The sequence below is a fragment of the Pseudophryne corroboree genome, chromosome 2 (assembly GCF_028390025.1).
Source record: "Pseudophryne corroboree isolate aPseCor3 chromosome 2, aPseCor3.hap2, whole genome shotgun sequence".
Lineage (NCBI taxonomy): Eukaryota > Metazoa > Chordata > Amphibia > Anura > Myobatrachidae > Pseudophryne > Pseudophryne corroboree.
Window position 1 is genome coordinate 542,976,659 of NC_086445.1, and position 16,206 is coordinate 542,992,864.

Consider the following 16,206-nt stretch of genomic DNA (forward strand, 5'->3'; position numbering starts at 1 on the left):
GGGGGACCCCAGGGTGGGAGGCCGACTTCTGCAGTTCACCCAGACCACTTCAGATGCATGGGTGCAGGAATTTGTCTCTCACGGGTTTGCAGTCTCCTTCAAGAGACGTCCCCCTCGCCAGTTTTGCATCCCGGTTATCCCTTCGGATCCGTTAAAGGCGCAAGCTCTACAAAAGGTTTTGTGTTCCCTCCTGAATACAGGAGTGGTAGTGACTGTCTATGGCTCCTCAGATCTTCATAAAGGTCATAGCTGTAATGACGGCCCATCTCCATCGCCACGATTCGCCAGGGAGTCAGGATCCTGCCGTATCTGGACGACTTGCTGATTCTGGCCATGTCCCACGATGTCCTTCTCAGTCATCTACAACTGATGGTACGATTCCTAAAAACCCACGGGTGGTTCATCAATTGGAAGAAATCCTCGCTGGTCCCAGCTCAGAGCATGGTGTACCTGGGGGCACTCCTGGACACACATAGTCAACAACTGTTTCTGTCTCCAGAAAAAGTCCTGAGACTTCAAGACAGGATAAAATGCTTTGTTTGTCATCCCAGAGTGGCGATACACTCGGTGATGCAAGTACTTGGCCTGATGGTGTCGGCATTCGACATGGTAGAGTGCGCTCAATTTCATTCTCGCCCTCTGCAGAGGTTAATCCTTTCCAAGTGGGATGGCCTACCTCATCGGATCAGATCTCAGATGATCACTTTGACTCCAGAGATTCGTCTGTCGCTGACCTGGTGGCTACAGGACCAGCAATTGAGCAGGGCCTGTCCCTTCTGGATCCCCGACTGGGTCCTGCTGACAACGGACGCCAGTCTGAGGGAATGGGGTGCGGTATTGGAGCAACACTCTTTCAGGGTCGCTGGACCAAGGAGGAGTCATTCCTCCCAATAAACATTCTGGAGTTGCGGCCGGTGTTCAATGCATTGACTCTCGCCCTGCCTCTGGTACAGAACAGGCCGGTTCAAGTACGGTCAGACAATGCCACTACGGTGGCATACATAAACCATCAAGGCGGCACTCAAAGCCGCATGACTATGATGGAAGTGTCAAAAATTCTTCGTTGGGCGGAGCGCCATCTGCCAGCAATATCAACAGTGTTCATTCCGGGCATCCTAAACTGGGATGCGGATTACCTTATTCGCCAGGACGTGCACGCCGGAGAGTCTTCATCCAGAAATCTTTCAACTCCTAGTGGGGCCTACCAGACGTATACCTGATGGCATCTCGACACAACCACAAGGTTCCGGTCTACAGATCAAGGACCAGGGAACCTCAAGCAGTGTTCGTGGACGCACTGGCCATTCCATTAAACTTTCGGCTGCCCTTCGTGTTCCTTCCATTGTCACTCCTGCCCAGCGTCCTGCAGAAGTACAAACAAGAAGGAGGATTTCTACTTCTAGTCACTCCAGCGTGGCCCAGATGTCATTGGTTATCAGACCTGCAGGGTCGACAGAGCGTCCTCTTCTACTTCCTCAATGCCCAGACCTCCTTGTACAGGGCCCTTGTCTTTATCCGGACCTGGCCAAGCTGGCTTTGATGGCGTGGATCTTGAAGCATCACTCCTGAGAGCCAAAAGGATTCTCTGAGGCGGTCATCCAAACTATGTTACAAGCCAATAAACTGGCTTCAGCTCAGATTTATTACAGGGTCTGGAATTCTTCCTTCACCTGGTGTGCTGATAAGAATTATGATGCATACAGATTCAGAACTTCCAGAATTCTGGCTTCTCTGCAAAGAGGCCTGGACTTAGGCCTTCGTCTGGCTTCCCTCAAGGTTCACATATCTGCCTTATAGGTATGGTTTCAGAGAAAAATTACATCTATACCTGATGTTCATAAATTCACTCAGGGTGTCTTATGGATCCAGCCTCCCTATGTCCCTCCTGTAGCTCCATGGGATCTGGCTGTTGTCCTGAATGCCCTGCAAGAGTCTCCGTTCGAACATCTTGAGACGGTGGACCTTAAATGTCTCACGGCCATGGTCTTGTTTTAACTGGCTATTGCCTCTGCTAAAAGGGTGTCTGACTTAGACGTATTGTCCTGTCATCCACCCTTTCTAATATTTCATTGTGATCGGGCAGTTCTTAGAACTCGCCCAGGTGGTGTCATCTTTTCACCTTAACCCTTCTGATTTGTCCTCCAAAGAGTGGTCTATGGATGTGGTACAGGCTCTCCGTATATATGTGGAGAGGACTGCCTCTATCAGGAGGTCAGACTCCCTTTTTGTCTTGTTTGGTTTTCACAAACATGGCTGGCCTGCGAATAAGCAAACCTTGGCCAGATAGATTAGAATGGTGATTGCACAAGCTTATGCGCAGGCTGGTCTCCCAGCTCCTGCTGTTATTAATGCCCATTCTACTCAGTCTGTTGGACCTTCTTGGGCGGCTCGATGTGACGCGTCCGCAAAACAATTGTGCAAGGCGCTTACGTGGTCCTCTGTGAACACGTTTATTAGGTTCTATGCCTTTGATACTTCCGCCTCCCAGGATGCTTCCTTTGGACGCCGGGTTCTCATACCCACTAAGGCGTATCCCCTCCCTTGAAAAACTGCTTTAGGACATCCCCAATGGTTCCCTGTGGAAACCAATGTAACCTGCTGCAGAAAAAGAGCGTTATGGTAGCCTTACCATTGTTAACTCTCTTTCTGTGAGGTACATTGGGTTCCACAGGGTGCTCACCCTGATGCACCTAGCTTCTATGGGTTTGTATGGCATTAGCCGCTGGTCCCTTCTCCTGTTGTGAGAATGTGGTTCTATGTTACTAACATCTACCTTCTCTCTTACCTGATCCTGCATGGGACTGGTTAACGTAACTGAGCTCACAGTGCCTGGAGGCGGAGTTATAGAGGAGGCCTCAATGCATCCTGGGACAGCCTAAAGCTTTAGCCTGATGGTGCCTCTGAATCAAAATCCACTCTACACCCCAATGTTTCCCTGTGGAACCCAATGTACCCCGCAGAAAGAGAGTTAACAATAGTAAGTGTACCATAACTCTAATTTTTTATTGTTAAATACATTCCCTCACAGATGGAGAAGCATTTTAGTTCCCCAATTGTTGTGGTTAGTAAACTTGCCTGTCATAGTCACATCAGATTTGACCACGCCAAGCTGGACTTTCCCTGACACAGTTGCATCTGATGCTACAATGGCCCTCATTCCGAGTTGTTTGCTCGCTAGCTGCTTTTAGCAGCATTGCACATGCTAGGCCGCCACCCTCTGGGAGTGTATCTTAGCTTAGCAGAATGGCGAGCGAAAAATTTGCAAAACTGCTACTAAATAATTCTTAGCAGTTTCTGAGTAGCTCCAGACCTACTCACAGATTGCGATCAGCTCAGTCTGTTTAGTTCCTGGTTTGACATCACAAACACGCCCTGCGTTCGGCCAGCCACTCCCCTGTTTCTCCATACACTCCCGCGTTTTTAGCCAATGCCGGGAAAACGCTGAGTTGACGCCCAGAAACGCCCCTTTCCTGTCAATCATTTACCGAACAGCAGTGCGACTGAAAAGCGCCACAGAATCCTCAGCAAAACTGCTAAGTTTTGTGTTAAATAACTAAGCGCATGCGCCCTGCGTGCCTTGCGCATGCGCAATTTGCAACAAATCGCACCATAGCGAACATCGGCAACGAGCGAACAACTCGGAATGACCCCCAATGTCAGATCACCCACTGACGGCTGATGAATAGTAATCTTCTACCAGCCGTCAGGCTCTGCTCACCCTGCCAGCCCCTTTTCCTCTTCTGGTTCCTTTTCCCAGTCTACTCCGCCTGGGCCAGGTAGAGGAGGGTGCAGACAATCTTCCTGCCGCCCACACTCAGGAGGCTCAGGGCAGCTGAGGCTGCCCACACTTCTCTGCCGGCCACAGTCACTGGCTGTGGTTGCCAATCTTAACAGGATTGCCTACCAGCCTGTACTCACTGCAGCCCTGCAGTGCCTCCCTACAGTCTCTTCCCCTCTTTCCAAGGCCTAAACCCCCACTGCTGGCTTCTCTTCTTGAAGTATATTTAAGGAGACAGTTTTATACAGTAAGACAAAGAAAAGAAAAAAAAAAAGACTTTACTGTGTTAACCATGTATATTTGCATATTTGTTAATACAGGTTGAGTATCCCATATCCAAATTTCTCTATCGTCCTAGTGGATGCTGGGGTTCCTGAAAGGACCATGGGGAATAGCGGCTCCGCAGGAGACAGGGCACAAAAAGTAAAGCTTTTTCAGATCAGGTGGTGTGCACTGGCTCCTCCCCCTATGACCCTCCTCCAGACTCCAGTTAGATTTTTGTGCCCGGCCGAGAAGGGTGCAATCTAGGTGGCTCTCCTAAAGAGCTGCTTAGAAAAAGTTTAGCTAGGTTTTTTATTTTACAGTGATTCCTGCTGGCAACAGGATCACTGCAGCGAGGGACTGAGGGGAGAAGGAGTCAACTCACCTGCGTGCAGGATGGATTGGCTTCTTGGCTACTGGACATCAAGCTCCAGAGGGACGATCACAGGTACAGCCTGGATGGTCACCGGAGCCGCGCCGCCGGCCCCCTTGCAGATGCTGAAACATGAAGAGGTCCAGAATCGGCGGCTGAAGACTCCTGCAGTCTTCTAAAGGTAGCGCACAGCACTGCAGCTGTGCGCCATTTTCCTCTCAGCACACTTCACACGGCAGTCACTGAGGGTGCAGGGCGCTGGGAGGGGGGCGCCCTGGGAGGCAAATGAATACCTATAAAGGCTAAAAATACCTCACATATAGCCCCTAGAGGCTATATGGAGATATTTAACCCCTGCCTGATTTTTCTAAATAGCGGGAGACGAGCCCGCCAGAAAAGGGGCGGGGCCTATCTCCTCAGCACACGGCGCCATTTCCTCTCACAGCTCCGCTGGTCAGGACGGCTCCCAAGTCTCTCCCCTGCACTGCACTACAGAAACAGGGTAAAACAGAGAGGGGGGGGCAAATTTATGGCGATATTTTGATATAACAAAGCAGCTATAAGGGAGCACTTATTATAAGGCTATCCCTGATATATATATAGCGCTTTTGGTGTGTGCTGGCAAACTCTCCCTCTGTCTCCCCAAAGGGCTAGTGGGTCCTGTCTTCGTTAGGAGCATTCCCTGTGTGTCTGCTGTGTGTCGGTACGTGTGTGTCGACATGTATGAGGACGATATTGGTGTGGAGGCGGAGCAATTGCCAAATATGAGGATGTCACCCCCTAGGGAGTCGACACCAGAATGGATGCCTTTATTTATGGAACTACGGGATAGTGTCAACACGCTAAAGCAGTCGTTTGACGACATGAGGCGGCCGGACAATCAATTAGTGCCTGTCCAGGCGACTCAAACACCGTCAGGGGCTGTGAAACGCCCTTTGCCTCAGTCGGTCGACACAGACCCAGACGCAGGCACTGACTCCAGTGGTGACGGTGACGATTCAACCGTATTTTCCAGTAGGGCCACACGTTATATGATTTTGGCAATGAAGGAGGCGTTACATTTAGCTGATACTACAGGTACCACTAAACAGGGTATTATGTGGGGTATGAAAAAACTACCTATAGTTTTTCCTGAATCAGAAGAATTAAATGACGTGTGTAATGAAGCGTGGGTTGCCCCTGATAAAAAGCTGATAATTTCAAAGAAATTATTGGCATTATACCCTTTCCCGCCAGAGGTTAGGGAGCGCTGGGAAACACCTCCTAGGGTGGACAAGGCGCTAACACGCTTATCTAAACAAGTGGCGTTACCCTCTCCTGAGACGGCCGCACTTAAAGATCCATCAGATAGGAGGATGGAAAATATCCAAAAAAGTATATACACACATGCAGGTGTTATACTACGACCAGCTGTAGCGACTGTCTGGATGGGCAGTGCTGGGGTAGTTTGGTCAGAGTCCCTGATTGAAAATATTGATACCCTGGACAGGGACAATATTTTACTGTCGTTAGAACAAATAAAGGATGCATTTCTTTATATGCGTGATGCACAGAGGGATATCTGCACACTGGCATCACGGGTAAGTGCTATGTCCATTTCGGCCAGAAGAGCTTTATGGACGCGACAGTGGACAGGCGATGCGGATTCAAAACGGCATATGGAAGTTTTGCCGTATAAAGGGGAGGAGTTATTTGGAGTCGGTCTATCAGATTTGGTGGCCACGGCTACAGCCGGGAAATCCACCTTTCTACCTCAAGTCACTCCCCAACAGAAAAAGGCACCGACTTTTCAACCGCAGCCCTTTCGTTCCTTTAAAAATAAGAGAGCAAAGGGCTATTCATATCTGCCACGAGGCAGAGGTCGAGGGAAGAGACAGCAACACGCAGCTCCTTCCCAGGAACAGAAGCCCTCCCCGGCTTCTACAAAAGCCTCAGCATGACGCTGGGGCTTCTCAAGCGGACTCGGGGACGGTGGGCGGTCGCCTCAAAAATTACAGCGCGCAGTGGGCTCACTCGCAGGTAGATCCCTGGATCCTGCAGATAATATCTCAAGGGTACAGGTTGGAATTAGAGACAGATCCACCTCGCCGTTTCCTGAAGTCTGCTTTACCAACGTCCCCCTCCGAAAGGGAGACGGTTTTGGAAGCCATTCACAAGCTGTACTCTCAGCAGGTGATAGTCAAGGTACCTCTTCTACAACAAGGGAAGGGGTATTATTCCACTCTTTTTGTGGTACCGAAGCCGGATGGCTCGGTAAGGCCTATTCTAAATCTGAAGTCCTTGAACCTGTACATAAAGAAGTTCAAGTTCAAGATGGAGTCACTCAGAGCAGTGATAGCGAACCTGGAAGAGGGGGATTTTATGGTATCCTTGGACATCAAGGATGCGTATCTCCACGTTCCAATTTACCCCTCACACCAGGGGTACCTCAGGTTCGTTGTACAAGGAAGAAACTTCCAGGGAGTATGGACGAGCCTGGAAACGTCTCTTCACATAAACATTCTGGAACTAAGAGCAATATACAATGCTCTAAGCCAGGCAGAACCTCTGCTTCAGGGAAAACCGGTGTTGATCCAGTCGGACAACATCACTGCAGTCGCCCATGTGAACAGACAGGGCGGCACAAGAAGCAGGAGTGCAATGGCAGAAGCTGCAAGGATTCTTCGCTGGGCAGAGAATCATGTGATAGCACTGTCAGCAGTGTTCATCCCGGGAGTGGACAACTGGGAAGCAGACTTCCTCAGCAGACACGATCTTCACCCGGGAGAGTGGGGACTTCATCCAGAAGTCTTCCACATGCTGGTAACCCGTTGGGAAAGACCAATGGTGGACATGATGGCGTCTCGCCTCAACAAAAAACTGGACAGGTATTGCGCCAGGTCAAGAGATCCGCAGGCAATAGCTGTGGACGCGCTGGTAACGCCTTGGGTGTACCAGTCGGTGTATGTGTTTCCTCCTCTGCCTCTCATACCAAAAGTATTGAGAACTGTACGGCAAAGAGGCGTAAGAACGATACTAGTGGTTCCGGATTGGCCAAGAAGGACTTGGTACCCGGAACTTCAAGAGATGATCACGGAAGATCCGTGGCCTCTACCTCTAAGGAGGGACTTGCTTCAGCAGGGTCCCTGTCTGTTTCAAGACTTACCGCGGCTGCGTTTGACGGCATGGCGGTTGAACGCCGGATCCTAAAGGAAAAAGGCATGCCGGAAGAAGTCATTCCTACTTTGATTAAAGCAAGGAAGGAAGTAACCGTGCAACATTATCACCGAATTTGGCGAAAATATGTTGCGTGGTGCGAAGATCGGAGTGCTCCGACGGAGGAATTTCAACTGGGTCGATTCCTACATTTCCTGCAATCAGGATTGTCTATGGGTCTCAAATTGGGATCTATTAAGGTTCAAATTTCGGCCCTGTCGATTTTCTTTCAAAAAGAATTGGCTTCAGTCCCTGAAGTCCAGACCTTTGTTAAGGGAGTGCTGCATATACAGCCTCCTGTGGTGCCTCCAGTGGCACCGTGGGATCTCAATGTGGTTTTGGATTTTCTAAAATCTCATTGGTTTGAACCACTAAAAAAGGTGGATTTGAAATATCTCACTTGGAAAGTGACCATGCTTCTAGCCCTGGCTTCTGCCAGGAGAGTATCAGAATTGGCAGCTTTATCTTACAAAAGCCCATATCTGATTTTCCATTCGGACAGGGCAGAACTGCGGACTCGTCCGCATTTTCTCCCTAAGGTGGTGTCAGCATTTCATCTGAACCAGCCTATTGTAGTGCCTGCGGCTACAAGTGACTTGGAGGACTCCAAGTTACTGGACGTTGTCAGAGCATTAAAAATATATATTGCAAGGACAGCTGGAGTCAGAAAATCTGACTCGTTGTTTATATTGTATGCACCCAACAAGATGGGTGCTCCTGCGTCTAAGCAGACGATTGCTCGTTGGATCTGTAGCACAATCCAACTTGCACATTCTGTGGCAGGCCTGCCACAGCCTAAATCTGTAAAGGCCCACTCCACAAGGAAGGTGGGCTCATCTTGGGCGGCTGCCCGAGGGGTCTCGGCATTACAACTTTGCCGAGCAGCTACGTGGTCAGGGGAGAACACGTTTGTAAAATTTTACAAATTTGATACTCTGGCTAAGGAGGACCTGGAGTTCTCTCATTCGGTGCTGCAGAGTCATCCGCACTCTCCCGCCCGTTTGGGAGCTTTGGTATAATCCCCATGGTCCTTTCAGGAACCCCAGCATCCACTAGGACGATAGAGAAAATAAGATTTTACTTACCGATAAATCTATTTCTCGGAGTCCGTAGTGGATGCTGGGCGCCCATCCCAAGTGCGGATTATCTGCATAAATTGTACATAGTTATTGTTAACTAATTCGGGTTATTGTTGAAGGAAGCCATCTTTCAGAGGCTCCGCTGTTATCATACTGTTAACTGGGTTTAGATCACAGGTTGTACGGTGTGATTGGTGTGGCTGGTATGAGTCTTACCCGGGATTCAAAATCCTCCCTTATTGTGTACGCTCGTCCGGGCACAGTACCTAACTGGAGTCTGGAGGAGGGTCATAGGGGGAGGAGCCAGTGCACACCACCTGATCTGAAAAAGCTTTACTTTTTGTGCCCTGTCTCCTGCGGAGCCGCTATTCCCCATGGTCCTTTCAGGAACCCCAGCATCCACTACGGACTCCGAGAAATAGATTTATCGGTAAGTAAAATCTTATTATTTCAAAATACGGAATATTCCGAAATAGATAATTTTTTGAGCGAGAATGAGATAGTAAAACCTTTGTTTTCTGATGGCTCAATGTACACAAAGTTTGTTTAATACACAAAGTTATAAAAAATATTGGCTAAAATGACATTCAGGCTGTGTGTATAAGGTGTATATGAAACATAAATGCAATCTGTGCTTAGATTTAGGTCCCATCACCATGATATCTCATTATAGTATGCAATTATTCCAAAATACGGAAAAATCCGATATCCAAAATACCTCTGGTCCCAAGCATTTTGGATAAGGGATACTCAACCTGTACACGTATACTGCATCAGGTTTAAATAGCTATTATTTACTTAATTTCATAATAAAAAATATTTATATTTTAGCAACATTTTTTGAAACAATATTAGCCAGTTAAGTGCGTAAAGATTATTTTACACAAAGCAGGTGGCCATCTGAGGTGCTTGAAGCGAACTTCTCTCTCGCCTTTTCTTTTAACCCACCTTCACTGTAAACGTATGATTAAAATGTAAAGCACTACATACATTGCGAAGTGGTGTGCTGAAGAGGTCGAGGATGGGAATTTTAGTACATACATATAGGGTAAGTGCTTATCTGGAATGCCAAAAAGAATATTGGTGGTGCTTCAAATTGGTTGTTTGCAGCAAGAACCATTTCCGGCTATATACGTAAAATGTCTCTGTAGAAAATGTTATATGAATGTGCTTCTTGTAACTTTGCGGGTCATTCCGAGTTGATCGCTCGCTAGCAACATTTTGCTGTGCTGCGATCAGATAGCCGCCTATGGGGGAGTGTATTTTTGCTTTGCAAGTGTGCGAACGCATTTGCAGCCGAGCAGTACAAAAATAGTTTGTGCAGTTTCTGAGTAACTCTGGACTTACTCAGCCGCTGCGATCACTTTAGTCTTTTTGGTCCCGGAATTGACGTCAGACACACGCCCTGCAAACGCTTGGACACGCCTGCGCTTTTGCAAACACTCCCAGAAAACGGTCAGTTGACACCCACAAATGCCCTCTTTCTGTCAATCACGTTGCAATCGGCTGTGCGAATGGATTCTTCGTTAAATCCATCGCCCAGTACCGATCCTCTTTGTACCCGTACAACGCGCCTGCGCATTGCGGTGCATATGCATGCACAGTTTTGCCGAGATTTAACCTGATCGCAGCGCTGCAAAAAGTTGCTAGCGAACGATCAACTCGGAATGACCCCCCCATATGCATTGATGAAAGCTTCTAAAATGGGGTATAGAAACATAGAATTTGACTGCAGATAAGAAGCACTTGGCCCATCTAGTCTGCCCATTTACACTTACATACTAGGGTTAATTTTTGTCAGGAGCCATTTAACCTATCAGTATATATATATATTGAATTGTGGGAGGAAACTGGAGTACCCAAAGGAAACCCATGCAAGCACGGGGAGAATATACAAACTCCACACAGTTAGGAGGACCGTAGATGTCTTCATTTGTCTTCAGTGTACATGTCTACAGTATATGCAATTGCGGTCGAATTCCAGCTGGAATTCTACAGTTTTTGGATTCGACACAATTTGACAGTCGAAACCCTCCCGCCGGGACTCGAATTCGACATATTCAATAAATAACGGATTCGACAGTCCCGCTGTTGAAAAACGGACCAATTGATGAATAGTGGGCGGCCTGGATTCGACTTCATGGACGGCACAAAAGTGTTCAAAAAATCCTGAAAAAAATTGCGTGGGGTCCCCCTTCCTAGCATAACCAACCTCGGGCTCTTTGAGCCGGTCCTGGTTGTAAAAATACGGGGGGAAAAATGACAGGGGTTCCCCCGTATTTTAACAACCAGCACCAGGATCTGCGTCCGGTCCTGGTGCCAAAAATATGGGGGACAAAAGACGTAGGGGTCCCCCGTATTTTTCACACCAGCACCGGGTTCCACTAGCCAGAGAGATAATGCCACAGCCGGGGGACATTTTTATATTGGTCCCTGCGGCCGTGGCATTAAAACCCCAACTAGTCACCCCTGGCCGGGGTACCCTGGAGGAGTGGGGACCCCTTAAATCAAGGGGTCCCCCCTCCAGCCACCCAAGGGCCAGGGCTGAAGCCCGAGGCTGTCCCCCCATCCAAGGGCGGCGGATGGGGGGCTGATAGCCAGAGTGTAAAATTAAAGAATATTGTTTTTTGTAGCAGAACTACAAGTCCCAGCAAGCCTCCCCCGCAAACTGGTACTTGGAGAACCACAAGTACCAGCATGCAGGGGGGAAACGGGCCCGCTGGTACCTGTAGTTCTACTACAAAAAAAATACCCAAATAAAAACAGTACACACACACCGTGACAGTACAACTTTATTACATACATGCACACCAACATACACACATACTTACCTATGTTGACACGAAGAGTCGGTCCCCTTCTCCACGTAGAATCCACGGGGTACCTGTAAATAAAATTATACTCACAACAATCCAGTGTAGATCGGTCCTCTTCTTGTTTGTAATCCACGTACTTGGCAAAATAAAAACACGAAAAACACGGACCACGCACTGAAAGGGGTCCCATGTTTACACATGGGACCCCTTTCCCCGACTGGCGGGACCCCCCGTGACTGCTGTCAAAGAGGGTCCTTTCAACCAATCAGGGAGCTCCACGTCATGGCACTCTCCTGATTGGCTGTGCGCGCCTGAACTGTCAATCAGGCGGCGCACTCGATATACACTCGATATACACTCGATATACTTTGCGGTCAGTGGTAGACCGCGAGGTTATGTGGGGTCACTCTTGTGGTCTACCACTGACCGCAAAGTTCCCACCATTGGATACAATGGAGCGCCTATGCGCTACATTGTATCTCCAGTGCGCCGCCTGGCTGACAGTTCAGGCGTGCACAGCCAATCAGGAGAGTGCCATGACGTGGTGCTCCCTGATTGGTTGAAGGGACCCTCTTTGACAGCAGTCACGGGGGGTCCCGCCAGTCAGGGAAAGGGGTCCCATGTGTAAACATGGGACCCCTTTCAGTGCGTGGTCCGTGTTTTTCGTGTTTTTATTTTGCCAAGTACGTGGATTAAAAACAAGAGGACCGATCTACACTGGATTGTTGTGAGTATAATTTTATTTACAGGTACCCCGTGGATTCTACGTGGAGAAGGGGACCGACTCTTCATGTCAACATAGGTAAGTATGTGTGTATGTTGGTGTGCATGTATGTAATAAAGTTGTACTGTCACGGTGTGTGTGTACTGTTTTTATTTGGGTATTTTTTTTGTAGTAGAACTACAGGTACCAGCGGGCCCGTTTCCCCCCCGCATGCTGGTACTTGTGGTTCTCCAAGTACCAGCTTGGGGGGAGGCTTGCTGGGACTTGTAGTTCTGCTACAAAAAACAATATTCTTTAATTTTACACTCTGGCTATCAGCCCCCCATCCGCCGCCCTTGGATGAGGGGACAGCCTCGGGCTTCACTCCTGGCCATTGGGTGGCTGGAGGGGGGGGACCCCTTGATTTAAGGGGTCCCCACTCCTCCAGGGTACCCCAGCCAGGGGTGACTAGTTTGGGATTTAATGCCACGGCCGCAGGGACCAATATAAAAGTGTCCCCCGGCTTGTGGCATTATCTCTCTGGCTAGTGGAACCCGGTGCTGGTGTGAAAAATACGGGGGACCCCTACGTCTTTTGTCCCCCGTATTTTTGGCACCAGGACCGGACGCAGAGCCCGGTGCTGGTTGTTAAAATACGGGGGAACCCCTGTCATTTCCCCCCCCCCGTATTTTTACATTTTTACAACCAGGACCGATTCAAAGAGCCAGAGGCTGGTTATACTTAGGAGGGGGACCCCACGCATTTTTTTCAGGATTTTTAACCATTTCACACCCCTTCCAACTGAAAAACATACACTGATCCCTCCATTTTATTGTAGTTAGTAAAAAAAAAATATTCTTTTAAAAAAACGATTAAATAATGCTTGTGGCTCCTAAATAGACAAACCAAGTAGATAATCCCTTCAAATATAAATAGATATGCTATTAGCAATAAAAAAGCACCAAAAAATACATGTTTTAAATTTTTTTTATTAGATCATGACAGAAAAATGAGGCGGAATGAAATTGACGAAATGACTGTCGAAAAGCACTGTTGTCGAATCGACATTCTTCAATTGAATATACTTTTGTCGAAAAGCCGCATTTTAACATTGCAGACATGTCGAATTTAAAAAATGTCGAATTGCCAAAAGTCGAAAATGAAACGGCAGTTTTTTTGTCGAAAAGTACTGTATTGCATTGTCAAATCAAATTTGACAGGTTTTTTGTGTCGAAAATTACCCGTTTTTCGACATTTTCGGCAATTCGACCGCAATTGCATATACCCCTGAGGCTGGTATTCTATTAGGTGCAATCCTTTTTCGGCTGATAGAAGCAGCCTGACCGATGGTCATTATCACGCTATCCAATTATAGGCAGTAAAAGGATCCGCGATCGTGCAATAACACATGGGATCTGGGATAAGCTCCCATGTGTTATTGCGGCTCCAACAGCTACTTGCTGCATATTATGCTTCGGGTGCCTCAGGCACCCGAAGCATAATCTCCAATAAGTACATTATATCGGGGCTAATTGGATAGCACCGGCCGAATCCATTAGCTGCACTAATTTACCGCAGCTAATTTGAAATCGGCCTTAGAATACCTTTTTTAGTTAATTTTATAAGTACCAAATCTACAGACTGTTTGTGTAGGCCAAAGCTATACAGGAAACAAATATAATTGACAGTTAACTGAATATAGGTGGTCATTCCGAGTTGATCGCTCGCTAGCAGTTTTTAGCAGCCGTGCAAACGCTAAGCCGCCTCCCACTGGGAGTATATTTTAGCTTAGCAGAAGTGCGAACGAAAGGATCGCAGAGCGGCGACAAAATGATTTTGTGCAGTTTCAGAGTAGCTTCAGACCTACTAAGCACTTGCGATCACTTCAGACTATTCAGTTCCTGTTTTGACGTCACGAATACGCCCTGCGTTTGCCCAGTCACACCTGCGTTTTTTCTGGCACGCCTGCGTTTTTTCGAACACACCCTGAAAACTGTCAGTTGACACCCAGAAACGCCCTCTTCCTGTCAATCACTCTGCGGCCAGCAGTGCGACTGAAAAGCTTTGCTAGACCCTGTGTGAAACTACATTGTTCGTTGTAATAGTATGTCGCGCGTGCGCATTGCGCCGCATACACATGCACAGAAGTGCCATTTTTTTGCCTGATCGCTGCGCAGCGACCGAAAGCAGCTAGCGATCAACTTGAAATGACCACCATAGATGGAAAAGTCACTTCTATTCATTTAATCTTCCTTCCAGTCTGTCACTGACCCATCTATAAGAGTATTTTAGGACAGTAATGTACAGTATATTAATGATTTTTTTTTTTTTTCCAAAAGGTGCTTATCATCCAGAATGCTCAGGAAAACAGTCCTTTCTCTACAACAATGACAAGAAATGGATTCCAGCTTAAGCCACAAATAAAGCAAGGCTCTGATAGACTACAAATAAACTGCAGTCCTATGAAAGTTGCATTGACTGATCTATTAATACTAAACCTCCATGGTTGTGTATTGTTTTGTGCCTATGGGATTTTCTGAATGTAAAGATATAGGGCCTACTTCATGTTTGTATCCACAAGTGTGATTTTCTAGGCTATGGAACAGCTAATGTTAGCAAATGAAGCTGCTGCCCAGAATTGAAAAGAGATGCCTCCCTGGAGGCATCACAAGCTCATTCGCAATTGCGTACACATTTGAAGCCCACCCACTGCGATCATGCTGTAATTGCTATCGCGCTGCAATTACAGTGTGGTGGCAGAAATCGTTGATACCTCCTGCAGGCGCAGCCTAGTTGCAACGCAGGAGTCCCGCCGACACGCAGCCGACCCTAAAATGCCGCCGCCTCGCGCCAGTTTTCCCACCGCTACCCCCTGCTCAACCTGTTCGCAGTTAATGAGATCCAATCAGATGGGACCTGTGCGTGCGCAGAGTGCACCTTTCTAAAAAAAAGTGGTTGCATAGCGATTGCGATGCGACCTGAATTAGGCCCAATATGAATACATGGCCCTTAGGCTTAGCATATGCTAGTTAATGGAGAGGAATGCTTTTGAGCCTTCACCAAAAACTTTCATGATGTTTTCTGCTACACAATGGCTAACATCATCTGAAGCAAAGCTCCAAACAGCTAAGCAGCTTTTGCTCCATTTATCAAGGTTCCCCTTTAATTATTTGCCCCGAAACAAAATAAAAATAAAAACGGACAACCCTCCGTAACAGCCATTTTCTGAGGATTGTCCAAATGTTTAGCATGATACGTAGGCCCCATAATGTTATATACTGTGTCATAATCATAATTAACTGTTGCATGGGCACATACAACACTCTTTCTATTTCTTCTATGTGGAGTGTGTTAACGTAATATTATATTCAAAATACTATAAATTGCAGTTCATGTAATGGTAGGTAGACCTAATGCTTGCACCTTTTTTCACAGTACAGTAATACAATATATCTAGGGATTAACCAATTGCCAAATTAACTCTTGAGATTAATGCTAATAAATTACAGATTGTATCATAGAATATACTACAAACTGGCTGAGTTTATCATGATATGTACATACCTCCCAACTTGATGGCCAGGGAAGTAGCGCCATCTGCGCGCACGCCCGGCCGAAAAGGGGACGTGGCCAACGGGAAAGGGGCGTGGTCTTGCAGGAAGGCCGCGATCGTGAGCCACGCCCCCGGTTTCGGCACTGCGAGCTGCTGGCATGCCCCCTCTCCTTCTGGCTCCACTGAATAGACGCTGTGCGCATGCGCACAGCGTCTATTCACCGCTGCTCTGCTTAGCAGAGCAGAGAGTGCAGGAGCCTCGCAACTGCCCCCCCACCATGGGACACTGCGGCCCGCAGGTGGGACAGCGGGACAGTCCCAGAAAAACGGAACTGTCCCGTGAAAATTGGGACAGTTGGGAGGTATTTATGTACTTCAATGAACTGCTGTAAGTAAGTGAATCAGAAACACTTTTCTATAGCGTACAGTATACTGCTTTACAGGGTGA

General features: G+C 47.7%; 1 protein-coding gene across 2 annotated transcripts in view; it reads left to right on the plus strand.

Moving 5' to 3' along the window:
* STPG1 (sperm tail PG-rich repeat containing 1) overlaps positions 1-15,728 on the plus strand; it is a 221,110-nt gene extending 205,382 nt beyond the window's left edge. For both annotated transcript variants that reach the window (XM_063954298.1, XM_063954299.1), the window contains one exon: positions 14,545-15,728. In XM_063954298.1, the coding sequence (XP_063810368.1) occupies positions 14,545-14,618 (74 nt within the window). In that variant the 3' untranslated portion in view covers positions 14,619-15,728. The remainder of the gene's footprint in view (positions 1-14,544) is intronic.
* The last annotated feature ends 478 nt before the right edge of the window (positions 15,729-16,206 follow it).